The 27,067-nt window shown below is 38.4% G+C and overlaps 1 protein-coding gene across 1 annotated transcript in view; it reads right to left on the bottom strand.

Annotated features, from left to right (window-relative positions):
• The window catches only part of cdh2 (cadherin 2, type 1, N-cadherin (neuronal)), a 77,194-nt gene that overhangs the window by 31,551 nt on the left and 18,576 nt on the right, over positions 1–27,067 (bottom strand). Inside the window, exon 3 of the mRNA XM_007559368.2 lies at positions 734–942. Within this exon, the coding sequence (XP_007559430.1) occupies positions 734–942 (209 nt within the window). The remainder of the gene's footprint in view (positions 1–733; positions 943–27,067) is intronic.

Below are 27,067 nucleotides of genomic sequence, written 5' to 3'. Positions count from 1 at the left end.
ATTACTTACTTATGCAACTTGGTGCTAACTCTTTCCTTAGAAGGAGTACGAATACAGCAACACACAAATGAAAACATTATGGCTGTACTTTTATGTCTATCATTGCTTCTATGAGCAGCAGAGATTGTTAAATAGGCATATTCAGATATCCACCATCTTTAAAGAGAGGTTAAATGTCTGGAACGGAGCCGGCCTTTAGCTGCAGCTTTCTTTCCAAGCTTCAGCGCAGACAGACATGACATGTGCTGGGCTTTTTTTTTTTTTTTTTTGTCAAACTCCACTCATCCTCTGCCAAATACAATGCTGACATGCGGAACACATGGTCACAGAAACTAACAGATGAGCTGCTTTCTCCAGCTCACACAGATGCTTCCCATATTGCGCTGCTTAAAAAGAGGCGTGCCCTCCTCTGGAATACAAAGCTGTGACCTCAGAGTTAAACTTTACTTAAAGCTATTCTGCATCTGATCTTACCCTTCACTGACCATGCTGATATAACATTTGTGCTTCTGGTAAATTGACACATTCAGTTCTAATTAAGCAAGCATCCATCCTGTCTCATGGAACACCTGCTGCAATTCAGGGAAGCAGTCATCTGTGAATGTACAGGAGGCGTAAAATGCATTATTTATTTGCTGTAAGAGCAGGAATCATCGTTTTGCATTTCCAGAGCATTAATATCAGGCACGGAAAACAAGTGACAGAGCATTACAGACAAGCTAAGATTATTCACCTGTGTGGGAGGCATCATTTTGACTTGTGTCACCCATTGCTGCTGAGTGGTGGTGTCTACAGCCTTGATCAGCAAGGGCGAAGCAGGGGCTGGAGTGCGCTGAAGAGTCCTTGCAGCGTAAACTACTCCGTTGTCCTCTATCCGAAAGTCAGATGGATTGCTGCATTCAAACCGCACCAGACCACCTCTGCCACAGCTGACAAACTTCACTGCAAGAGAAAGCAGCACAAGGATTTTGGTTTAAAATTAGACAAACAGAGGGAGAAGCTGGGAATATAGACAAAAGGACTGAAAGAGAGTCAGTGAGACAGAAAGCCCACAAAGGTTTTCTGATTCTTCTCCTTGCTTATACATTATTCACTTCAAGCTGTTGCCCAAAGGTACAGATCCAAACGGGTGAAGTGGAAGAAAAACAGAGGAGAACAAAGTTAAGGTAAAACAGGGAGTGTGCTGTTTAAGGTCTATTAAATGTATACAAACTCCCCCTCAAAACAGTATATTTAAAACATGATGTGGACAACGCTAAATGCCTTGTAGTCTTAAGCTTTGTAAAAAAAATAAAGTTTGAATATTTTAACATATGAAATGCTGGAAAGGTTTCAGTTTTTTTTTTTTTTTTTTGCTTCAGGAAAGGCCATCGCATGCTAGTTTTATCCCCTGTGACATACAGGGACGACTACGATCCTCGACTCTTCGAGATACAAGATTGGAGTTTGATGTTTATTTCATAAAGAGCACACAGAAATCTAAAACTTGGGGAGCACACATCCAGTCACAGAAGACAGGTGGCTCACGGGGGGCTCGTGTCCCACAGGTGCCACGGTAACAGGGGTACAATGTTGTTTCATGTTACGACTGAGTGACAGTGCAACACATGCCGTGTACATACACACACACAGCATCCAACACACACAAACACCTCAGCAGCAAAGAGCTTCATTTACATGTATGGAAATGTTTTGTTGTGTTGCTTAGAAAGATTATAACATGACCATATATCATTTATATCTAGACTACACTGAAGCTGTCATGAATTACTAAACAGATATGAAACTACTTAACAAAACAAAACAAAAAAATAAAAAATAAAAACAAAACAGCGGTGAATGTGGGCGCATCATCTTCTTGGGGCCAATACCTTCGGGACCCAGTGATGTCTACAGAATATCATCTGCGCTTTGAGAGCGTAAAGTTTCTCTGAGCTCCAGGAAAAGATGCAGCTGACCAGTTTGGGGTCGGAAGAAAACCACAAGTACACCACATCCTGGAAGTATTACATTTTTCAATGATGTGGGCAACCTTAAAGTCTTTGCTGAATAACAACCTGCAGGTTACACAAAACTGCCATTCAGCCAAAACGTTGCCTTACTGCACACAGAATAAATTTAATAAAGCTAAACTTTCGACAATAGAAATGCAGGGTGGCAGCGTTTTTATTTTAGACTTTAATACCGGCCGTCTCCTTTCTGCCCATTTCAGTTCAATTACCCTTGACCAATTAGCTTTTTTTTTTCCTCCCCCCTTTGAACTCGGCAATGCTGACATCAGTTAAATGACTCTCTTTCTGCTGGTTTGGCTTTTAAACCAGGTGCCTGTAAGCTCAAAGCCCTCAGGCAATCACCAGCCATCTCAAGTCAGCAGCAGATACTCAGACGGAGGTAGAATACAGAGTAAGGGACTGTCAAAATAACTCAATGCAGCAGAAGGCTGTCAGAAAATTTAGGAAACTTCACAATTCTCAAAGTGGGCAGAGTCTTAGACAATTTTGACTGCATCCTTAAGAGCTTACTGCAAAAAAAAAAAAAAAAGAAGAAAAAAAAGTGAGGCTGGCAATTATATAACATTAACATCCCCAAAAAATAACGAGACACATTGAAATCAAATAGTTACAAATGGCATTAATACCGACTTTTTTTGTAAAAAAAAAAAAACAAGAAAAAAAAAAACATTGAACTGCCCGCTTGGATTTTAATTGATTCATTTTTAATACAAGAAAATACAGAACAGAATATAACTTGTTTGTTCTAGCCTACTTGCTTTGACTGGTAATTAATTCTTTATAAGAGAAGCAAAGAAAAAAAATCACTTTTGTGACAGCAGTTTTTTCTAAAACAAAACACAAAACAAACAAGAAATCTGCATAGATAGCATTCTAAAAAGGGTATTCATCCATCTTCCAATGGAAATAAGGATAATTAAACTCAAAGATTTCCAACACCCCATGCTCCTTCACCACCACCTTCCACTGAGGAGTGTTGCTGTTACTGCAAACAGGACTATTTTAAGTACTGTGCATTAACTGATTGGAAAATTAAACTCTTTAGTTTTTCCGGCTTACGAGACATGGGCCAAATTAGCTGATTTCAGTCATCAGTCAATATCACAATACATTTCTATAAGGAAAAATATCAATTTTAATTTTCTGTTGCCATGGTGATCAAAAGCTAAATATTTAAACAACAACATATGTCCATCGGTCTTAAATAGGTCAACCAAAAGAAATGGCCTCATTCTGTTCTTGTAGTTTTAACTAGATTTTGACAGTGTGTTCAGTTTACTTGCTTTGAAGAGGCTGTTCTATAGCCAATGTTAACGGTAAAAGCTACAATGATAATGTATAGGAATGTTCCACGTGCAATTATTCGTTCCTTGGGCTCTGGTGGCTTAAAAAGCCACATAAATGCCAAATGAATGATTCAACTGCAGGTTATCCATCTCCAGATGAATAGGCTCCCTAAGGTAAAGTGTGAGAAGAGATCTTGGTTGCCACACCCTGTTACACATGTCACCATGGACAGGACGATAAAGGCTCGATTTGGGCAGAAATGCCGATGCAGCACAGAGAAGAGCTGGGGGTTGGGTGTAGGGAAAAAAAAAAAAAGAAAAAAAAAGAGGGAGTAAGAGGGGGAAACGGGCACGTCAGCAGAAAGGACTGTCCAACTAATGCCCTGAACCAGAGCCCAAAATTACCTCCAACTCAATGATCCCATTCACAGCTTGGACGCACCCCCCTCCAAAGCCCTCCCTTTGCTGGACAACACAAAAACCCCCTGTAACCTCTCCATGGTCCAAGAGTGCCTCTCTATTGTCCGCACATCACGTGATAACGCTAACTCAGACAGACACAAATAGTTTGCAGAGAAAAGGAGAGGGCAAGACATTTAATTTGGGGCACAGAATGTGAACTCTTCAGCTCCACAGAGGCAAAGAAAATGTTCCAGAATCTCATCTTTAATTCCTGCCTGCCAACTGCACTCGCTGGAAGCCAGCATACTCAACTTCCACTAATGTGCCGTTAATGCGACAAGACTGAAACCTCTCGAGTGAGATCATCGCAGTATGCCATCATTTCATCTGAGAAGTGAGGTCACTGACAGTTGAGAAATACCCAGCCTAGGTGTTTCATCAGCAGCTGCAGATATACGTGTACCAGTGCAAATACTCCGGTGTCAGTCTCCTGACCTAACCCTAGCAAATCGCTCTACACTCCTGGACCGAATGCATAATTCACAAATGAATTTGACCAGGGTTAGTAGAGTCGGTCTGAACCTGGCAGTGATACAACGGAATATGAAGCAAAGGCTCACCCTGAATGACATCTAAGCCAGCACCACTGTTAATTCAATCCTGTTGAGCCCCAATGGAGCTTGCTCTGTGCCATCTCAATTCAAACTGCTGTGATATGAAATTCTAAGCTGCTCCTAAACTGGGGAGAACACAGCAAATTAAGGTCAGCATTCTCCAGCTATGCACAGACTTTTAGTGCAAACCACAAAAAAAAAAAATATCCCCAACAGCATATTCTGTAATCGGCCAATTATTGCTTGAACTGCTAAAAGCACAATGTGCTAATGGAACACAAAGCAAGATTGCTGCTTGCTATGCGTAATTGCTCATGCATATGTTCTTTTTTAGCATGGTGTTTTTTTGTTTTTTTAGGCTATCATTATGAAAGCATATTTTAGGGCTGGTAAATAAGACCATTGTGCAACATAATTTTTCCTATTCCTCTTAATTAGAGATGTTTTTCTAAAAGCGCTTCAAGTATGCTTTGTTTGTAAGATCATTCCATCAGAAAAATACTGGAGTGACTTTTGATTGAATATAAGTCATAATATAAGCCTCTCTTATGAAAGACTCTGGTATGAAAAGCTATGATGAAGGTATGGTCGCGTTTTCCATAAATAACATTCTTCAGAGCCAGTAAATAGTTTGTAGTCCAAGCTTTACTATGAGAATGATGATAGTTAATTTTGCCAGTCTAAACACTTGAAGGCAGGGCCTTTCATGTGCATGCATTCATAGAATGACATTCAATATGCAGGGGGATTTGCATGAAAAAAAAAAAAAAGAAATCTGTTCTTTGTGCAATGCTGCTACCAATTAAGATAGCTGAAGAAGAATAGCAGTGCTTACAAAATATAACAAGCACCCAGCTCATTTCTCTAGCTTGATTGTAGTGACCAATCCTCAAGCACGTCGTTTCCCTCTTATTGCTGAAAGATCAACTGGTGAATTCTGGAAAGGCTTTCAGAAACGTATTGGTACTGTACTGCTTTATCACCAAACACACATGATTATCCAAACCGGGGAGAATAAGGCCATAAATAAGAAATGTATGTTTTATACCAAATACAGATTTTTTATACTTTAAGGGTACAACAAACTGGCTCTGAGGATAAACAAAGATTCCTAATTTGCTTGACTGATACGTTTTTTTTTCAAATGACATCTAAAAATGTACACAGTTTTTCTCTGGGTTAAAATCGTCTAATTTTAATAAATGCCTTTTTTTTTCACCCTCAAATTGTTCCTTAGATTTGCTACACATCTTTACTAGGCCATCCTAAATGCTAGAAAAGCTATTTGACCACTATAATCTTCCCATACATGTAGTTTCCAAGTACATTTCATTCCCGCTCGCTTAACAGAAAATGTGTTTTTGTTTTGTTGTTTTTCTTTTTTTTTTTTAATAAGCAGCATTTGTCATTTGAAAATTAGCAGCCTCTTTGGGTTTATAGTGTATATAAACATCAGGGGAAACAATTATTTAAGGGCTTTGTTGAGTAAACAAAATGATTCTGTGTTTTCCATCACGCTGACAGTCGGGCATTGTGTGGATTAACATGCCACTGGAGCCAAAAACAGATAAGGTTAAGCAACATCCTTCTGCAGTTATCAGTGCATAGCTACCAGGAATTTGTTCTGCAGGTTATTGAGATCAGCGACTTGATAGAGAGGCTTTAGAGAAGCATAATGATCACAATGCCAAGATGTCAACCGCTTAGCAACTATGATAGTCATTTTTACTTCTTTAAGTCATGCATTCATGTGCGCATACATATTTATACCGTTACTTCACTGCACTAACTGGGTAAAACTATTATACAGCATACGAGTTTAGAATAGCCTTAATACAGTAATACACAGCATAATCAAAATTCACATGGTTCTATTTTATCTCCACAATCTTTTATGCTTTTTTAACATTTCAACCTTCTTTATTCCTTCAACCAAAAATACTTCTAGTTTTTAAATTTGAATTTGTCAACGTAAAATGGACGGTATAAACAATATTAATATGAGAGGTCAATGACCAGAGAAGATTTAGGATTAAAAACTAGAACTTCTTAGGTATAATAAATGCATACATTATAAATTGTTTCTGAATTTCAAGAGTAGTATCTGTAGACCAGTGTTCACGGTCACACCCACGGTGGGATTCAGGAAGATGAGGGCTCCTGGTCTAGTGCTTGTTAAAGTCAACATTTTTAAACAGTTGAACTCAAGACACAAATATATGTCATATATAAAAAAAAATCCTGCAAACTGTAAACTGTGCACTTCCATATTAATCAGGACCTTTGTTCATTTATATTTCTTGCATCGGTCACAGACATCTCCACTGAAGTAATCACCGTCAGTCTTTCGGTGTAACGCTCATGTTCTTTTTCTTTTGCCATGGCTGACCGTTTTTACTCTCTGTGTGGAGAGGAGAGCCAAGTAGACCCAAACGTCCCCTAATTAAGTAACGACCGGTAGGTGCTGTAAAGCTTTTCCCGTTCTGAAATATCAGCAAGTTCTGTGAAATTCCACGTTTCGTTGTGGACTCCATTGAGTCACGATGCTCCATCGTGCATTTTGTTTAAATTGCACCATTCCATCTGCGTTGTCTGCATCAGGGAAATCATAGTGTCCTATATACAGTCTTTAGTAAGTTAAATGGGTCATTCATGCAACTAGCATCACAAACAGTTTCAGGATGTATGTTATCTGCTGGGTGGGATAAGACTAAGAACTTATCCCAAAGTTCAAGAAGCAAAAATTCTTGACCCGGATTTGAACCCTGGCTCGGATCAGCAGTGCAAAAGGGCCGTTAGTTTCCAACTAGTAAGTCACAACTCTAGGCCAATAAAACTAAAAATGTAGTCGCCAGCCAATATGTGGCTACATCTCTATTTTTCCAAAACACTTAAAACGTACGTCGAACAGTCTTAGCTGAGTAAAAAGACATGTTTGCTGTTCTGTTAGTTTAGGTGCCTTAAACAATTTCCTTTCACTCATCAAAATTACATTATTTCAATCAACATTGAAGATTTAATTTTCTGAATTAAATCTTTACCCAAGACGCATCTACACATTTTCTTATTCAAACAAAAATACAAAAACACGACACAAAATGTAATGTTAACCATTTCAGGTCAGCATTATGTGACGCTTAATCTCAGGAACAAATGAAAATTGACTCCACAGGAGCTTATATAGAATAAATAAAACATTGTAAGGCCCTTAAAACCTCGAGGCTCTGGCCAAAGTCCAACAGAGGTGATAATGCTAATTTTAGAAAATGCTCCTGTGCTGTGTACATCCATCACTGCAGTGCCATGGGGTTGTCGCGGTGCCATCTCAGGCATTTTCAGCAGGACAAAAAGTTAAACCTCATTCCTGAAGTCCTGAGGGGAGAAATATGCAACCATAAATCATTCACTTTCCTCTAACAAAAACTTAGAACTGTTTAAATAAGAGGAAAAGCCTTTACTTTCAAATTATTCAGAATCTTAAAATAATCTGCAAGAGCACAAGCCGTTCCATTTTGATAGGGTGACGTGTGGAATACATTAAAATAAATGCTATGCCTAAATTAGATGACAAAGTAGGTGTTACATTACTTGATCTTTTATTTGGAGGTTAATACTAAAAGGGATAAAGACAAGTCTTCAAGGAAAGCAGCCAGCTGGTTTATTAGCTTGTCACCATGAGCCCCCATGCCTGTGGTTTCAAGCTGAGCTGATGTTTTCAGAGGAGGCTGATCATGAGGGCCAGGCTCTAAAAGTGCCTCAATGCAACCTGTAATGTCACATTATTGGGCTCTTTTGATCTCCAAAGCATAGACTCAAAGCTATTTAGTGCCTCCCCTTGATCATTTGTGTCAAAATACCATCACGAAAATCAAAGAGGCAGAAAAACATTCGGTGACCAGGGATGAGATAACCTCTACTGGCATTTTCACCGTGTCTTGCAAGACTTTTTAATGGCAGTAAGAAGATGTTTTTCAGACGCCGAGTTGTTATGGAGTGGAAATGTAGGGATGGGCTGCATGTTTGTGCTTAGAACTGTACCAATTATTGTTTCTCAGAAAGCAAAAACACTATAAGTGAATGATGCTGCATTTACTGCTTGCAAAGTGTGTGTATATATATATATACATATATATATATATACACATATACATACATACACACACACACACACTTTAAAAAACACAAGAAAAGTAAGCGTGTAGTCAGAATGTGGTGGGTTGCAAGACAGATGTGTGTGCAAAAGCATTACAGGGTTTAGCTGAAGCTTGGAACATATTGTATCAATCAAATCCTGACCACTAACATATTGGCTGTGCATGCAGCAAAGAATTAACAAATGGCCTCATTTTGGGATTAGGCAGCATGAACAGCTGATGATAAATTATTCTACAGGAGTGGCTTAAGAGAACGTGGAAAACCTCATACCACTATTATATGTGAAGAAGAAGCTTACCAAGCTGTTGTAACCGTGGCTGCAAAGACGCAAAATTTCCCAAACGAAAAGTGAAGCTATTAAAATGTTTGAGGGTGGGGAGTCAATTTCATCTCTTCAAGGTAAATCAGTCTGGACCATTTGTCCATAAAAGAGAGAGAGAAAAAAATGGCCGAAATAAGACTTTGACATTGAATAAAGACAGACTGTGTTGCATCTCTCTATATGCACATATTAAATAAAATACGCCGCACACGTTCCAAGACAATTAACAGACAGACAAGACCTTTACTGGGAGACAACAAGCCACACACTTAATTAAAACTTTGATTTGCACTGGACAAAGGTTTCCACAAATGAACGTTCAAGAAGACAAAGCTATTTCCCAGGAGATTGACCACAGAGCAACCCATTTGTATGTTATCAGTTTTGATAAGATTAGCACAGTTGTTTATTAGAATGTGATTAAATTCTGACAAATTGCCTAACCTCTTGTGTCAGCACTTGACAAGGAGTTCATTTAATGCTGAAAGGAAGCGGATTCAACCAATGCGAGTAATGACCACAGGGCATGATGGGTGCCAGTGGCCGCTCTTCGAATGAGACACACCCCCCCGTACCGTGTCACTCTGCCCCCAAACCTTTACGCATTCATTACAACAACAAGAGTAACCAGCCAGAATAAACACGATGGTGAAGATAGGCAAAAGTCAATACGGTGTAACGGGACAAGAATAATATTCAGTTTTATATGCACCACTTCCCTCAGCCTCTTTAATGAGTTGTGTCTACACATTCACACGTGAGTGGAAGTTAAGATGGCCTGCACAAATAGGCACAAAAAAATAAATGAATACAGCTAGATATACGGAAACTAGAACAACTAGGCATAAGACGTAGTTGAATTTTGTTTATATATAGAATAGAGAAGGCTTTCTATTCCAAAGTCTCTATTTTCATTTGACCATTTGCAATGTTAACTTTGGTTGGAGAGATTCACGCTAGAACACCTCAGGACAACTGGACACACTGGGAAGCAGTCATTATTCACCGTTACAAACCACTTCCTAATGCACCCACAATGGCTTAAGAGCGAGTCACACAAAACTCTAGCCCCTTGCAGATGGTCCTGAAACAAGAAAGTGGCCACAGTTACGATAAAATGAGTGGTTTCTGTTGAGTTTGAATTTTAATACCGACAGTCTCCATTTTAAGATTCCATACTGTTCCACATGCAGGTTGCTGAAAAAGAAGGGATTTTCTTGTTTGCCTCATTAAAAGAAAAGCAGCTATGTTTTGCTTATTATTTTAGGCTTCACTCACAGGAAACAAAAAATAAGGGGTGAAAAAAAAAAATCATATAGTCAGTAATAGCAGGATTTGGGTCACACACTCTGAAAAACACTTGCTGTATTTCGCCAAGTTTAAATAAATTAATAATACAAAAAACAAAACATAGATGCATCAAAGTTTGCTATCGAGTAAATCCCACAAGGAAGATGTGGTACCATTTACTGTAAAATTAAAGCCTGGTGATTAAAATTCAAATCCTTGGTGGGATGCCAATCAATTTGTCTGTATTAATTTTGCAATTTCAGAAAAGCCTCCATATGCATCAAACACCTGTGTTGTTGACCATATTTGTATCATTCTTAATCTCCGCTGGCATAAAAATCTTTCCAGGGGCAGCTCATGGCCCCCAGCCAGCACTTAATAAATAAATAAAAATTTACCTACATGTACATTTCATCATGTGAGCATGTTCATAAAAATATTTCCTAGAAATCTTAAGTCTTAGATAGAAGCTCATAAATGCTCACTAGACTTGAAAAGTGTTATAAATCAAATTCAATACCTTTTCTGACTTTTCAACACTGCATACAAACTTTATACAGAAATCCAGTTAGCTTGATTCTCTTTTGATCCACTCCCAATAAGGATGAGCAGGTTTTTTTTATGTACATCTCTGTACTTCCAATTGTCAGGCAGGTTGTTGGGGTCATCATTGCCGTTTAATTGTTTGTCTCAATTTTATTGAAGTTCTCTCCAAGTTTCTTTAGTTCTTAAGACGAAAGTTGAGAATTGGTACCCATCCATGCAACCAATTAAAAGTGTTCGACTTCAACTCGCCTGACAAAACATGTATTTGCTTGCTTTGTCATAGTATTATGCATCGTTTGCGTTATTTTTGACAGTTAACCTCAAAAACCATAGGACTATTTTTCAGTTGTCATTTTGGGTCTTGAAAGCAGAAGAATGATCTACTTAGACAACCTACCATTTTAGATATCTTGATTGTTCATCTTCACCTGCTTACATTTCATGTCTGTTAAATCATTTTGTACTCCAAATTTGTGAATTTGTAAAATATTTAGCTATTTTACAGTAATTATGGAGATAAACCTTTGTATAACATTTCTTGATGGAGTTCGATTCCACCCAATTTCCATAGATTTGTATTCTAATTTCTAAAATGATAAAATAGCATATATAAATACAAAATTTAAAAAAAATAAAAATAAAAATCTTTTTGAAGACATTCTGGTCTTTAATGAGCCGTTTGTTGCCATTGTCATTTTTAGTCCATCTTGAATGGCATTCATAAAATGTATTAAGACAAATTTAGAAGTTCATTCATTCAACAGCTGAGATCTGCTACATACAAAAACTTCCGCACTTTACCATATGCACCCTGGATGAATATGATTAACATGTCCTTAGGCAAAATAAATTGCAACCATATTCCAGTCAATGATGACTCAATACTAAAGTACATGCAAGCGACTGCGGATGAAAAAGACCTGATGTACGCTCTCTGTCTTAATAGGAAAGAGAAGTCTGCCTGTTTTGCATAGCTCTGTCAATCAAGCACAAATGCAAATTACGAGCTCAGGTAAAGACTGACACAGTTCACTGCATCCAATCACAAACGTAAGCACACACACACACGCACACACACACACAAACATCTTGCCATCTTTAATTTCTACTTTTTTCTTGAAAATAAATATGGATTTGAACATATATTTGTAATTCATTCATGCAGCCAGCTAACATACTGGGTTACTGCATTTAGTTTGGATAGCCCATGAAATTCCTTCTCTGCCTTCTCCTTTCAAGAAGTCAGGGTATGGAAAGAAAACAAAGGGGAGGAATGTGAATCCTGCTTGGCCAGGAAACAAAAGCGGCAGACAAAGGAAGATGAGGCTGGCAGTCTCTGGAGAAGACTATAATGCAAGATCTATGCTGCTTTTGTGTCTCTCAAGCTAAAGAAAAATGATTTGAGTTGCACACAACAACAACAAAAAAAAAACACTGAATTCTGTTTTTTTTTTCTTCCTTTACACCGAACTGAATTGTTCAGATGTATAATGATTTGGAAACTGGTTTACCTTCTAAATTTAAAAGACAAAACATTAATGCATCTAGGTGCATTTTTCAGAGGTGTGAAGCAAACAGTGTGACAAATGCTTACCTATTTTTTTTTTTTTTACTCGCATGCCCTACACCGCTCATCACAAAGCACATCAATCTCTCAGAAGCACCTTTATAAAAGCAAACTATATGCTTTTTTTGCCCTATTTTTTGGAATTGAAAGTTGCAGCAATACAAAGTCAAGAAAAATCCATCATCGGAACATTGATAAGGGAAAAAAAATTACACAGAAGGGTTAGGCTGCCAATATTCAGAGAATCTACATCTGTAATTCCACTTTTGAATCAATATGTGCCAGATTCAGTTTGGCATGCAATTATCCAATACTTAAAGACAAAAATGAAAAAAAAAATAAAAAATAAAAATACAAAATAAAATAAAACAGAAGGAAGACCAAGACTGGCTCCAACACTTCAAGCAGAAGCTTTCACATGGGCACATGCATGGGTTTTCAAATATGTGACAGCTTGTTACTAAAGGAAGTAAGCAAACACAGGAGTATTCAATTATTTGTATATTCATACAATCATTGTCTTAATATGTTAAGCAAGCTGATTTGTTTCTCCAATCTTTGTACTTGGTTGATTTCTGAAAAGATAAAGCCAGTATTTGATGCTTCTGACCGCTAACTCACTTTGACCTGAGTGACCCTCCCCTCACATGTAGTTTGTGCTTACATAGATAAGCTAAGTAGACTAAAAACATGGTTTATTCTTTAACTGACTGCGAGAGTGATATTGATCTTTGGCAAAGCAAATAATCTGTGCTCCAAGGCTGAACATGAAACCACAAAAACAGAAAATCGGGGGGAAAAAAAAAGAAAAAAAAAAAAAAAACTGCTTTTAAAATTAGATCTGCCAATACTTGGGTATGGGGTTGTCTGTACAACGTTCAGAGCTTGGCCCACAGTCCTAAATGATTAAAGATTGTTTGGAAGATGATTATTCTTAAAGGTATTGTCCTTTTATAAAAGAACACCACCCCAACTGCTCTACCACTGAACGGAGATGCATGGGAGTTATCAGTAAGTGGCTCATATTTAAACAGACAAAATTGTTCCGTCTCACCCAGGGGGATTTAATACTACACTTCTGTAGACTCTGCAACTTACTTGACCTTTTGAAATTCCTCAAACAGAAGGATGGCTTCAGATGCTTCAGCAAGTTTGCAGTGCACTGCCTGACGTTTCGGCTCTCACTCTGTAGGATAGCTTGCCTAAGGACCTGTGGATGTGCGCTGGTACTTTTCTATACATCTGCCTCAGTCAAAATACCTCCAAACCATGTTTTTGTTTTTCATCTAGAGGGTTTTCTCCAGATGCACAGTAGTTTTAAACAGGCAGCACCAGTTGATGTTTAACCACTTTTCTGATCAGCTTTCACTGTTCAACTAAGCCGCCACCAGGGCGGAGAGAAGGACCGGCAACGCTGCAGTGTAAAGTTGTGTTCCTATTCAGGAAAGTGAAAACGGATAACTTAAAGGGTTTTGGCATAAATGACTTTACAATAGATGCACTTTTTAAAGAATTGATTAAATTGAAATAGATTTTGACATTGGTGGTGATATTTCTTAATTTAAATGTTTATATACTGTGAAATTCACCATTAGAACAAGAGCCCATACATAGCTGCAACGTCTCACACTCTTATAATCTGGTTTAAGCAGCATTAATATATTTAGCATTTTTGAGATCCTAAAGGCAAGAAACAAATTTTTGAATGTTTCAAATATCTGTCTGAAACACAACCTCTGTGCTGCAGTAGCACTTTCATGTGTTAAAGAACAAGCAGGATTTTTGAAAATCTGTAAACTGATATTTGCAGTCTTTGCATCATGACGCTTCTCAGACTAAAAACATCAGATGGCAGCGATTAAGCTTGGAATCAGTCCAGCACGAGAATAGTCTGTCTTGCGTGCATGTTGTGTTGCATGAGCATTACCATGTGTGGAGTGAGGCTGTGCGAGTGGACTATGTGAGCCGAGAGGCCTCTTACTTCGATGTAATCAGCTGAACTGAATGGCTTTAGAGAGGGGATCTGCGCAGCTGTGCTTTATTCTAGACACAATGACTCCCAGATTAAGGAAACTGGAAGGAGAGAGGAAGAGAATAAACGATCACAGGGATGGAAGGAGTTGGTGGTGGTGAGGGGAGGGGAATCCAAGCACATCTGTCCTCAGTTTGTATGCAGCTATAACAAAACCACAAGTAGGCCCATGTACAAATCTGTCTGTGCTTGGAAAGGCCGCCTGCAGAAATGTTTCCAGACTGTGGCTTTTTAACATGAGGGCTCGTGGGAATACTCTGTCGCCTCTCAGTGATAGCACTGTTAGTCAGGGTCACACCAACATTGACAGTGGTGGCACAAAGAAGCAGGTGGCGCAACATGTGAATCAAGGGAGGCAGCTTTCCATGCTACCATGAATCAGATTCAGCATTGTAAGATGCAACAGAAATATGTGGTGCCATCCAGTTTTAATGGCTTAGAATGTCAAAACAACACATTACAGAGCAAGAATATTCTTGTCCAAATATGCAGCTCTCTTTCAAATCTTCCCTTTTGTACGCGTTTCGGGCTATGAATTGGGTTTTTGAACTTTCAGTGTGCAAGCGATCATGTTGCCTCCACTTGTCATCCTTACCAACCAATTCAAAGATAATAGGAGACTATCTGGAGGGAAGGGAGGTGTTAGGTTTGCTTCGTGGCGTCCCATCATTCTGCTTCGGTGAAACCTTTCAGACTAACAAACAACATGCAGGTTCACAGAGTGTTATGCAAACAGAGCAGAGATTCACCAGAAAGACATCCCACTAATGCTGGGAGTCATTCAAAGGACTGTGTATTCCCCGCAGAAAGTAAGTGATTAAACAGGGAACCACACTCAATCACCCGAATCCACCGACCAGTTCTTTGGGCAGCCTTATTTTCTCAAAAAGAATGTTCATTTCTATGCATTCAATAATTGGTTGAGAATCCCTTAATGTATCAATGCGACGTGGCGTGGAGGCAATCAATATGTGGTTCTGCTGAGGTATAATTGAAGCCTAGGCTGCTTTGATACTTGCCTTTAGGTCATCTTTATTGTTGGGTCTGGTGTCTCATCTTTGTCTTGACAATACCCTACAGATTCTCTGTGGTTTCAAGTGTTCCCGCCTTTTTTGAATAAGTCTGAAAAGTGTGGGATGCACTTTTTCCAGCCCTGCCAAGACAATTTCATGCAAAAGTTTTTTTTTTTTTTTTTTTTTGCTTCAATTATCACTGCAAGGACTTTGGTGAATTGTTTCTACAAATCTGGAGATCAAAAGGTTTCCATCTACTTTCTTTGTAAAATAGATCAAACACAATCCAACTAGAAGGAGCGCCTTTATAAACATCAAATTTAAAGTCTTCAAGTAGATTTAACTCTGGACTTTGATTCCCATCAAAGAAGGTTTTACATTTAGGGTCATTAATCTGCTGGAAGATTATCCTCTGTCCTAGTCTCAGATGTCCAACAGGAATCCACATTTAGTTGAACCTCTTGGCCTACATGCGTTATCTATTAACATAAAACTTGTTTGTGACGCATAAAAACTTGTACATTTTTCATCTAGAGAGGTTACCTTTTTTTTTTTTTTCCTCATGTGCAATGTATGCTGGGTCAATGATGCAGGTAGGTTACAGTGGACCAACACTTTGAAGTGGTTGGTAGTTGACGAGAGTATTCCATAAAATATCTGTATTGAGGCAACCAAGAAGATTCCTTCTGTGGTTTTAGTGCACAGGAGGATGATGCAATCATTGACTTTTCTTGGTGGGCTATTAGATTTATTTTAAAGCACCCATGTTACAGGTGTGCATTTCAAAGTTTAAAATAATATAAAATAAAAATCTGCAAATATGTTACAGCACTGACACCTGCAGCTAATAGACCAGCATAGCCTGTATGTAATTTTTTATTTTTTCAAGATTAGTGAAAGCAGCTTATATTCAGGTGTGTTCAATGGTCTGGAAACTGGCAGCTGTGCCATGGTCTATTGTTGAAGGCATTTGGTTGCACTGGATTTCATTTAGGGGTATCGGGATAAAACGGTCAATACAAATATACAAAACTATTCCGATTTATTTGTTTTTAAAACCGCTGTTTTTTGTTTTTTTTTTCCCTTCTTTTACCCATTTCATAAGCTACATTGTTTTGATCTTTCACACCAAATCCCAATAGAATAGAATAAGGTTCATGGTTGGAATGTGTCAGAAAGTGAAAACATTCAAGGATGTATGAATATTTTTTTTGCAAGGCATTCAACAAAACAGGAACAATATTTTACTAAATATTTCCAGTTCTTTGTTGGAAATAATTTATTTTTTCCAGGTGAGTTCCTGCATTCTGTAAAACTACATCGCTTGGCCTGCAGATACAAGTATAGCAATTTTCAAGACTTGAAATTGATCCCATTTTTTTCAAGAGCATGAACAGCACAAGAGGAGTGATGGTGCCCGCATCTCCTGGTCTGCAGTTTTTTTTTTATTTATTATTATTAGTATTATTATGTGCATTGCTTCTTATGTGAGGCTGTTCTCTTCACTTATCCTCCTTCCTTTGACTCAGTGGAGTCAGTGCATGAATTAAGTTATCTTACCAGTCCATTCCCCATCAACTTAATCTCATTATTTTCATCGGCTGAGAAAAGTCTGTACAGATAGGAAGATGGTCATCTATTGTCTTCAAATGATGTGTGCGAGTGTGTGTGTGTGTGTGTGTGTGTGTGTGCAGGAGATGTGTGAGCATGCTCAGATGAATCTAGCAAATTAGGAAAGCTGACCAGGGGTGATAATATACACATTCATTTATTCATCCGTTTCATATCTTCAATGGTGAGGACACAGGTGCCCATGAACTGATATTATCCTAGCTTCAACTTCATTTTCTCTTGGACCAAAGAGGACTTGCGTGCCAATATAAACAGACAATCAAGATGTATGACCTAATATCTCAGGTTATACGAATTCAATAGCATGTGTCTATTGGGCTGCTTTGCTGCAGATGAGGGGAGTAAAACAAACTTTAATATCCCAGTGTGTTAAAACTGTTAAGGATGAGAACGGAGAGCATTTAAGGTCGTAACTCACTGTGTCTACCTCTCTGTGGTTGTGCGCTGTAATTCTCATGCTAACTTCAGATGAGGGTCTAAAAAAGGCTGACACAGCAACAATAAATAACATTCAGTTGACACTTTTACAGCTATGCTCATTGCCACAATGCCAGCACAGAATTCGCAAATCTCAAATCCTTCCCACAAATACTTTTAGTTTTTTTTAAAGCAAAGCATGACTGTAACCAATTTTGAAGGTTATTCATCAGCAATAATAATTGTTAGAAAAGTTGAGGTTTTGACAAGGGTGATGAAAGCAGCAAAATATGGCAAGTATGTCATGCTATGAGATCACAGGCCGCTGGCCAGCTGTGTCTGTTGATGTGGGAGGTGAACTGCTCAAGCCTATTCAGCATATGGTTTGAATCAAGCAAATCTGAGACTTTCTGAGTTTAGAAAACAAAAGTCTCATGTATTTGCAAATACCCTGTTCATTAATACAGTGAACAATCCATCTTGAAATCTATTTCGACATGGAACAAAAAAGCTGATTTACTTGTGCAACCACATAGTTTTAGTTAGTGGAATAAAGAAAAGATGTCATGAAACCAAGCAACCATTTTGACCTAAAAAAAAAAAAAAAAAAAAAAAAAAAAAATATTACAATGAGTGCCACGAGCTGTATAGTCCTATGAATATTGAGTTGTTTGCTTGATTTTACAACTTATGCATCATTCTTGTGGCTTAGATTGCTTCCACAAGATGCCAGAGAACTACAGCAGCAGCTTTAGGATATCCATCCATCTAAAATATCTGAAACAAGTACCAGAAGAGCAAAGCATCCAGTCACCTTTAGATTAGTCATCCGACCTCAGTTTTTATGTGGCAAGACACGTTTTTTTCATATCTAGAGTACATATATTAATTGGTACAAGAGCAACACTTCAAAACTCCTTGCAGAGACTCAAAGTTAACAGGGTGCTTATACAAGAGTGAAACATTTCTCTATATATGCACACAATATTTAAACGACAGCCACAGATTAGAATAAAAAATTACTCCGTGTATAAATTTACAACATCAGCCAACAAGCTAAAACATCAACCTGGCAGCTGCCAATCACGAAGAGGTAAAAGCTTCACTTATTGAGCATGAAGGCCATTCTTACTTTAAAGAGCATTATTCTGTTAATGCTTTGCACAGAGCAAAAAGCAACATGTGCAGGAAAGAGAGGTGTTGAACTACTCAAAAGGTGAAAGCCATTATGTTCAGCTGTCCAACCTCCATTACTGAAGTGTCGCAGAGGGTTCTGCTATGTTCATTAACACTACACGTAAAAAGACACGAGGTCAGCTGATTAAAGCAAATAAATCTCATACTTCAAAGTCTTTGTGTTGGTCTTTGAGAGGAAGGAATCCTGGTTTCCCTTACACATTTGCAAATTTGTTTGCTCTAAATCCTTAATATAGGCCATGTTGGAGTCAGTGTTGAACTACTTTAACCTTTAAAATACTCACAAAGAAAAAAATAAACTATATATATATATATATATATATATATATATATATATATATATAAGCAACTTGTTGTGACCATTTTCTTCATTTTTCTCCAGAAATGCCAGCAGTCAAGGTAATGCAGCTAGCGGGTTATTATACAAATAATGCTAACCATTTCCCGTCTTAAATGATGAATGGGAATGCACTTAACTAAACTACTATGCAAAGTAGTGTTTATATCATTTATAACGACAGAGTAGTTGTCCGAATGTGACCATATACATTAAAGTTCTGGTGGAAAATACAAAGTATATAAAACCAGAAAATGTTAACATACGGTTGGATGAAATACGGGAATGGGTGTTGCCCATGAACCTCAATGTGTTGCTTCATCTTACAACACACATCCCCCAGCCTTTGTGCACAGGGACAATAACATCATCTGGGGGTTTCAGGGGGGTTTGCATGCCTGAATGGATGGCTCTGGTTACCTTCTCAACCTCTGCTGTAGCAACTTGTAGTTGCATGCAAACAGGTTTATTTTCTTACACCTGACCTAATGTCTCAGTTGCATAAATACCTCAAAGTACTGCCAGCTTAGATGCAAATAGAAAAACATACAAAAAATGTCAAAGTATAAAATTCCACTTTATCATATCTGGAATAAAAAAAATATATATTATTTTTTAACAGAAACCAAAAAGCAAAAATCTGCAGTGTTGGTATGGAACAAAAAATTAAATCATGTCTGTTTTTTGTGCACTAATTTACATGATGTGGGCGTAAAAAGGTCAAAGATCATCCACATCACAAATCCCTTTGAGTTCAAGCTCACAATGGGCAAGAGCTGGATGCTTTTAGCCTAGCGGCAAAGGGGAGAGTGGCGTTACTCCATCCCAATTCCCTGCACCTCCACAACATCCTGTTATTCACAGTGGTTACCACTTGAAAAGAATCTCACAGTGTGCACTGTAACCTGAAGCGGTCTGCCGCGTATCAGGTTTTCACTGCATAAGGAGAGATGGAGAAATCGAAAGAGAAGGAGGGGGGGAAAGAAACGTTCTGAAACAAAGACAAAGGGATAAAAGCTGAGCTCGGCTTGTAGTCGCTTTATTGTGTTGTGGTCCATAGTGGTCTACTGTGGGGCTCTTTTCAGGTGTTGCACTGAAAAAGCTCATCCATTAAAAAAATAAAAAATAAAAAAATATGTCCTGTTCTTGCAAAGTTGTAAAGAAGGAACATTTTGCTTTGACTTGTTTAAAGAGTATTGGCCAACACAAACATTCAGGTTAATTGTTAGCTAAGGGGGTGTTGTATGCAAAGCATTGAAGTCAGAGGCCAGAAACTCCAGGTGTCCCTCAAATGTTCAATATGCTGGTTTGTAGTTTTTTGTAGTTTTCTTTTTTAATGGAATAGACATGCATGGCTTATGCAGATGGACAACCAGCAGGATAATCTAATGGTGACGCTTCTACTTTGTGTTATGTGCAGGAAGGGGATAAAATGTCAGCTGTTGAAACCATGGATACCAAGAACACCTGTGGGCAGTGTCGTATATGGAGCAAACATAGAAAAATATATATTTGTTCCTTCTTTTTCAGTTTTTCTTTTGAAAATGTCTCATTATATTCGATGCGAAAAATGTAACAAATGCGTTATTCTCATTTTAACTTTAAGAAAAAAAAAAGAAAAGCAACTTGTGACTTAAAAAAAAAAATAAAATAAACATTTCAAAATTCTAATTTTACCCACATTTGAATTTATTCAGCGCAACTAATTCAGTGGGATACAGTCTGCTTGCAATCTCAGTCACACAGCACACAGCCATGGAGGGAAACAATAAGGAACCAAACATGAATTGGGTGTTATAAAACTTATAAATGTGTGGCATTTCTCATGCTGGTCACAAATCAAGCTGGACAGAAGAGAAAACTTTGCACAGTATCCCACTGTTCAGGTGGAAACTGCAAAAATATTTATCCATTCATAATAAAAGGTCCCTGCAGGCCGCTCAAACCTCATCTGGAAGCAGTGATGGCGGTGTTTGTGTGGAAAATGCAACATTTTTTATTAACAGTGAATTATATGAACTGCATCTCAGAGACCTTTAAGCTCAAACAAAGGTTTAATAATATCTAAATATGATGAGGGGAAAAAAAAAAAAAAAAAGAATCTCACCTTGGATTAATGAGTGAAGCTCAATAGGAAAAACAAGAAAACTTAAAAATTATATTTATTTTGATCCAAACTAAGAAAATGTTTCACAAATCAGCCAGGCGATTCTAATGCAGAAAAATATTTCTATTTATTATTAGGAAATCAATATCTGTTTAAAAGTTAATGTACTTTTTCCTCTCTTAAAATCTCTGTTAGTGAAAAGTTATCCACTTTATTATTGGCCAGTCTATATATTTTGGATACATTTTAATCCAGATTCATTAGGACAACTAAAATCCTTCATTTTTATGATGGGAAGATGTAGATGCCAACTTTAGTATTAGTGGGCAGAGGAAACCTAAGGGCTTATAAATGCAAGTTCATCTAGATTTTACGTAAATCCACCATCCTTCCTTTTCCGAACCATAAAACTGATCGATTGAAAACGCCACTCAAACATAGTGGGTTGGTTTTTTTGAAATAAGTCCACACACCAACTCACATTTCCTAAACAGGAGTTTTGGGAACAAAAAGTTGCTAGACTTTTGTGTCCATATTTACCAGTCTGGATTAAAAATACAGTGAAGACAAAAGAATGACTTTGCCTCACCAATTGAATCATTACTTCATGTCAGCTGCTGGAACGTTTTGCTGTCATTGCTTATGTCAAATCCAATTACGCTCATTTTCCTGTTAAAGTGGCACAGTGAGAGCTGAGTATTTTACATTAATGTAACATATGGAAAACACCAAACTGAGAAATGGCGGCGCCCAAGGTCTGGATTTAAAACAAGGACAGACAGCTGGCCTCTTGAGGTGTGACGGCAGCAAACTCGTATGGAATTCAATTCCCCTTTTTATGGCAGCAGAATTGTGGAAAAAATTGTCGAGCTTCTCTGGTAAGAACATTAAAGTATTTTTTTATGGCTCCGCAGGCAGAGAGCAGGTCAGTTTAATGAGAGGCAATGTCCAGCCCTTGCTCCTCCTCATCTTTTACTGCATGCTGACTTAGAGCACACATTGGACCCTCAGCCACATTAGGCACATCTGGCCCCTCCATCTACAAACATGGCTCTTAATAGGCAATTACAAACTCCAGAGGCAAGGAATATGCTTGGATTTATAGTTCCAATGTATCAGAACCAGGAATCCCCTGTCTATCAAAGGCACATTAGGTTATATGAGACAGGAGGCCACTCAGACCTAATAAGCCTTATCCTTTGTAGAGAATGGCCATTACACTTCCTCCTTCCATGGAAGCCTAGCCATCAGCTCCCAGTCCAGGAATTTAAACAAATGACTGTCATCTTCAGTATTACAATTAAAGCTTAGAATAACATGAATACTCAAGCTCGATAGAGCTAAACTTCCTCGGCAATTGAAAACTGAATTATAAATTATTTATAAGGCAGACATCTCATGTGTCTGTTTTGTTTCACCCTTTCAAAACGAAAGCCATAAGTACAGTCTGACGGTATGAAGCAGCCTTCTTTGTTTGACAGGGCTATTTGAGTTGCCCCAGACAACCTAAAGCCTTCGTCAAGTTGAACCCATTTTATTTAAGTTCATTTCACTCTTCCCTCTCTTTTGTTTGCAGTTGGGGGTCCTGGATTTTATTCTTTCATGTACTCCCCTCCCCCCTTGGGTTTCAAACACAACCATGTTATCTATGTCAAATCCATTGGCAACAGCCCGAGGGAGTCAATATGGAGCCATTAGATCCTCCACTTCTTCTGCAGAGTTCACAGGCAGAAATGGCTTGAACATTCGAAGAATGAAGGGGAAATATAAGAGAAAAGGCAAAAAAGGGTTGCTAATACAAATAAAATCAAATGTTTTCAGCCTGTATTAAAACTTAGTAAAAAAAAATGTGTTTCAATGGTTCAGTGTGAGATTTTTGGATTCTGAGTCCATCTTAATATAGAAAATGTTTATTGGTACTTTCGTTTTTGGATCTAGAGCATTTTTACTGAAGAGTCTTGGTGTTGAAAGAAATAAGAAAAAAAAAGATATTACATAAATATAATATGTATGACACAACCCTACCCCTACCTTTAGTTGTATTCCTGTTTTTAAATTTTGATAATTGCATGATAACCTTAAGAATGGCTCTTTTACACCAATACTAACATTATGCTACAAAGCTGCTAAATCTGTATACAGAAACCTGAAGGGAGATGGGGGCAGTAGTTTTTAAACAGCATCTTAAAAAGGTTCTGAGGGGGGATAACATTAACACTTGCTCAAACAATGCACCGCCTCTTCACCCAAAGCTCCGCCTTGGAGCTTCAGTCCTCAGTCAAGCTCCTGCCTCTCACAGAGCACCCATTAAACAACTCAGGACACAAGTGTCCAATTTTAGATAAAAAAAAAATGCATTAAAAAAAATAAAATAGGAACACATAAACCTATTAGGGAAAAAGAAACTTAGGACTATTAGCCTCGTTTACTAACAAGAGCTGCTCCATAAAATTACAAGATTGAATATATTCAAATCGCAAGTTGAAACCTTCCAACAGGCTATAAACAGTTTCTTAAATATTAATACTCCATGACAGAAAGAGGATGATTGATGTTAGGAATACATTATGCTGCTCTTTTTGTGCTTTAGAATTTGGTTATTTTCATCAGGTGTAAGCTTGAAAAAAAGCTAAAGTGTGTCCAACTGGCAAAGCTCTTGAAATATTTTAACCAACTAAATGCTGCATCCAAGCTGTCCATTCCAACTGGAATATTACACAAACTGAACTTGCAAATGACTGTTACGAATGACTGTGCAGCTCTAGTTAAATAAAAATCTAAATAAAACTTGTATTCCAGTTAGCTCTCCTGCTGAAGCTGCTTACTGCTCCTGTGTATTCTCCCGAGTTTCTACTTTAAAAGGTTGATATAAGTGCTCCAAGTCTGCATAAAGCACACATATTTATGTTGTGTTTTCTCATTTTCAACTCTCAGATATCTCTGAAGATGGCGATGCAGAACGGCAAAGTGCTCACTCTACAGCAGCCGAGTTCAGTGAGAGCAGGCTTCTGCGACAGCCTCGACACATCGTTTAAAACTTCAAGTAATCGACAATCTACAGAAAAAAAACAAAAAAAAAAAGATATGTTTTTTTGATTTACAATTTAGGAGATCATATGCATATATTAGTTTGCAAAGGCTTTTGGCTGACATAAAAAATTCCATATCAAATAATACATGACCTACAGTTGTCTGTACTAGTGGCATAAACATGATACGCAAATACTAGATCAGACCCCTCTTTAACATTTGTTTTTGTTTTCAAGTTTATTCACTTCTGAACTAAAGGAGAAAAATTTAGGTAGATAGAAAAAGATGCTGCCAAGTACACACGCACCTACCTCATCTTCTCTCGCTTTTCCAGTCTTTTTTTATTATAGCAATTAACACTTGCCAACAGCCTCTCACTCCCCTGTTCTGAGCTGCAGGTGTGAAGAGACCAACGTGTGACCTGATGAAAGACACACTGCCATTGCGCTGCCTAACAGTCATTTCCCCACGCTGATAGGCCTTTCTTTATTTAGCGTAGCCTAAGGAGGTATGCTCAACCACTGTGCAAACCAACACACACACACAGAGACACCCCAAAAATAAACCAGACCACCAGCACAGTCCATTGGTCACACATTAAACACAGAAAACCAGACTTTCCCCCCACCTGACTCGATTGCAAGTCTCCGAACTGGACGCAGGAAGGAAACTGGAGAAGGCAGCGCATAGCATCACAGGTAAAAAAAAATATGAATCACGACCTGAACAGTACTATTTCTCCCACTCTTCCGCTTTTGCGCCCAGCAGCCTAGACTCCAGAAGTGACAGTGAATACTAACAATACGAGCTTGTGTCTCCTGGGCTCTGGATCTGCCGGCGCAGTGTGGAATCATAAATGAGCGACCCTGACAGAAAACACACAGGCTTATAGAGAAGTGGGGGAGAAAAAAAAAATAAAAAATGGGGTGACGGATGAGCGGCAGAGGAGGCAATGAATTTAGAGGTTGGGGATTTTTGATATGACAGGGGGTAGTTATTTGCTGGCAGCAGCAAGTCCTTTACCAACAAAGGGCCTTTCATATTTCCTGTGAACAGACACAGAGACTCCCATTAATCCCAGAGGGAGGCCTCATCCCAGGCTTCTCCCCCACACATAAATTACACTTCTTATGCCCTTCCTACCATTACTGCACAGTGTTTATAGCATAAAGAGAGAAGGAAAAAAAATAGGAATTAGGCAAACGGCCTTAATGTGTTAGGGCAGCCATAAAACAGTTATGTGAACACTAACTCATAACACATGTGCCAACATTTGCTTTGCGCCATGCCAGTTGGTGGCTTCCACTGTCTCTTTGTCACTCCTCCGACTGTTTCGCTATGTCTCATTTGGATGCGTCATCCTCATATAGGAGGGGTGGAACAAGTGTTGCCCAGCTGTCACATTTTTTTAAACAGATGAAACGGGCACAGGACATGCCAATCCCCACTTATCCTGCACTGAGCGGAGTTATACAGTGGCACACAGCAGCCTGTGTACACATGCTTATACCCCCTTGGTGGTTTGGTGGAAGGCATAATAAGCAACTGAGAAAGCATCACTGTGGCTAAGAGGCATGTTGAAAATGGGATTGCGAGAAGTGGATGGGAGAGAGAATGAGAGGTCAAAAGTAAAAAACACACACAAGCAGTGTTTATTCATGCCCCGAGTCTGAACCTCCTTATTTCAAACAGACATGAATCAATGGTGGTGGAATTGCATTTTCCGAGCGCTTTGTGGACAGAACAATAAATAAAAGTCAGAGATCACAGGATAAGCTGAGGAGAGGATACATACTGCAGTGTTCATGGAAAGGTTTTCTTTTTTGTATAAAATTTGTTTCCAACTGTTACAGCTGAACACCTGCTACTGCACAAGTATGTAGACAAACATGTCTAGAGATGCGGAGAGAAACAGGCTGTTGACCAAATTAGGTGATGAGAAACTTTAAAATTTGATCCACCAATAGGAACAAAACAAGCACAAGAGCTACCAGGTTGCTCAAACCACAACACATCCTGGTGTTGAGGTTAGGCTTGTCACAACAGCAAATTTTGCTGGACGATTAATTGTCTAAAAAATTATTGCAATAAACAATAATATTGTTTCAAGACCTTTTGACACTGATTTAATGGAAATGACTAATAATGCATGCGATTTCCTGCCATAGATAGATGCACTTTATTCTCAAAAGAACACATAACACTGGAACTGAAACTAAATTAACAAAATAACCAAAAACAAAAATAAAATGGATTCTCAGTCTCCATTAACAAAAAACGTACTTGAATAAAAACTAAACAACATAAAGCCAAAGTGGAAATAAATATTGCATTCAACCAAAAGAGTGCAGATTATGAAGTTTGTATGTGCTCTTCAGTAATCACTAGATTTAAATAAAGAAGATGGGCAAATCCGACTACCTAATGCAGTAGTAGTTCATACTACACGATTTTTTGCCCCCATTTTCTCCTTATCACAATCTTAGAACGTTAGCCGATCTAAGATTCTCGCTGGTGATTTCGTAACCGATCATCCTGCAGTGTGTGGTGTGTTACGGTAGATTGTCATGGCCGCTCCGATCTAAATCGGGGTTTCCCCCGACTGGGAGCTTAACGGGGCCTGTTGAATGTGACAGGTAGCCAATCAGAATGCGCGGATTCTCCTCCGTGATTTCTGAGGGGAAATAACGAGGGGAATCCCAAACAGCTGACACAGCGCAACCCGAAGTCCAGGGGACATTGGAGATGATTTGTGGAAACAACATTAATGTTTATTCCACATTTTGTGCAAAGAATATAGAAATGACAAGGGGAGGAGTTGGAGCCAAATCGCTACTGCAGTTGATAAACCTGGTAACTTTTCAGCTGTTCTTCATTAACGTGACATAAATAGGTTATAATGATTTTCATTCAGTCAGGATTTTACGCTGACTCTAGCCACATTGCATTGCAAATAGATTCTAGTAAAGAACTGATTAATGCCTGATTTTAAAATTAGTTAACTGGACTTGTAGCCATTATTTTGTGCCCATGTGGCTGGACACCACATGGGCACAAACAGACAGGCACAATCGAACCCGATTGAACCGTTATACCTAGGATTTCTGT

This window comes from Poecilia formosa, unplaced genomic scaffold (assembly GCF_000485575.1).
Source record: "Poecilia formosa unplaced genomic scaffold, Poecilia_formosa-5.1.2 Scaffold104, whole genome shotgun sequence".
NCBI lineage: Eukaryota > Metazoa > Chordata > Actinopteri > Cyprinodontiformes > Poeciliidae > Poecilia > Poecilia formosa.
The sequence above is the reverse complement of the archived record's forward strand: the minus strand, read 5'-3'. Positions and strand labels throughout refer to the sequence as shown.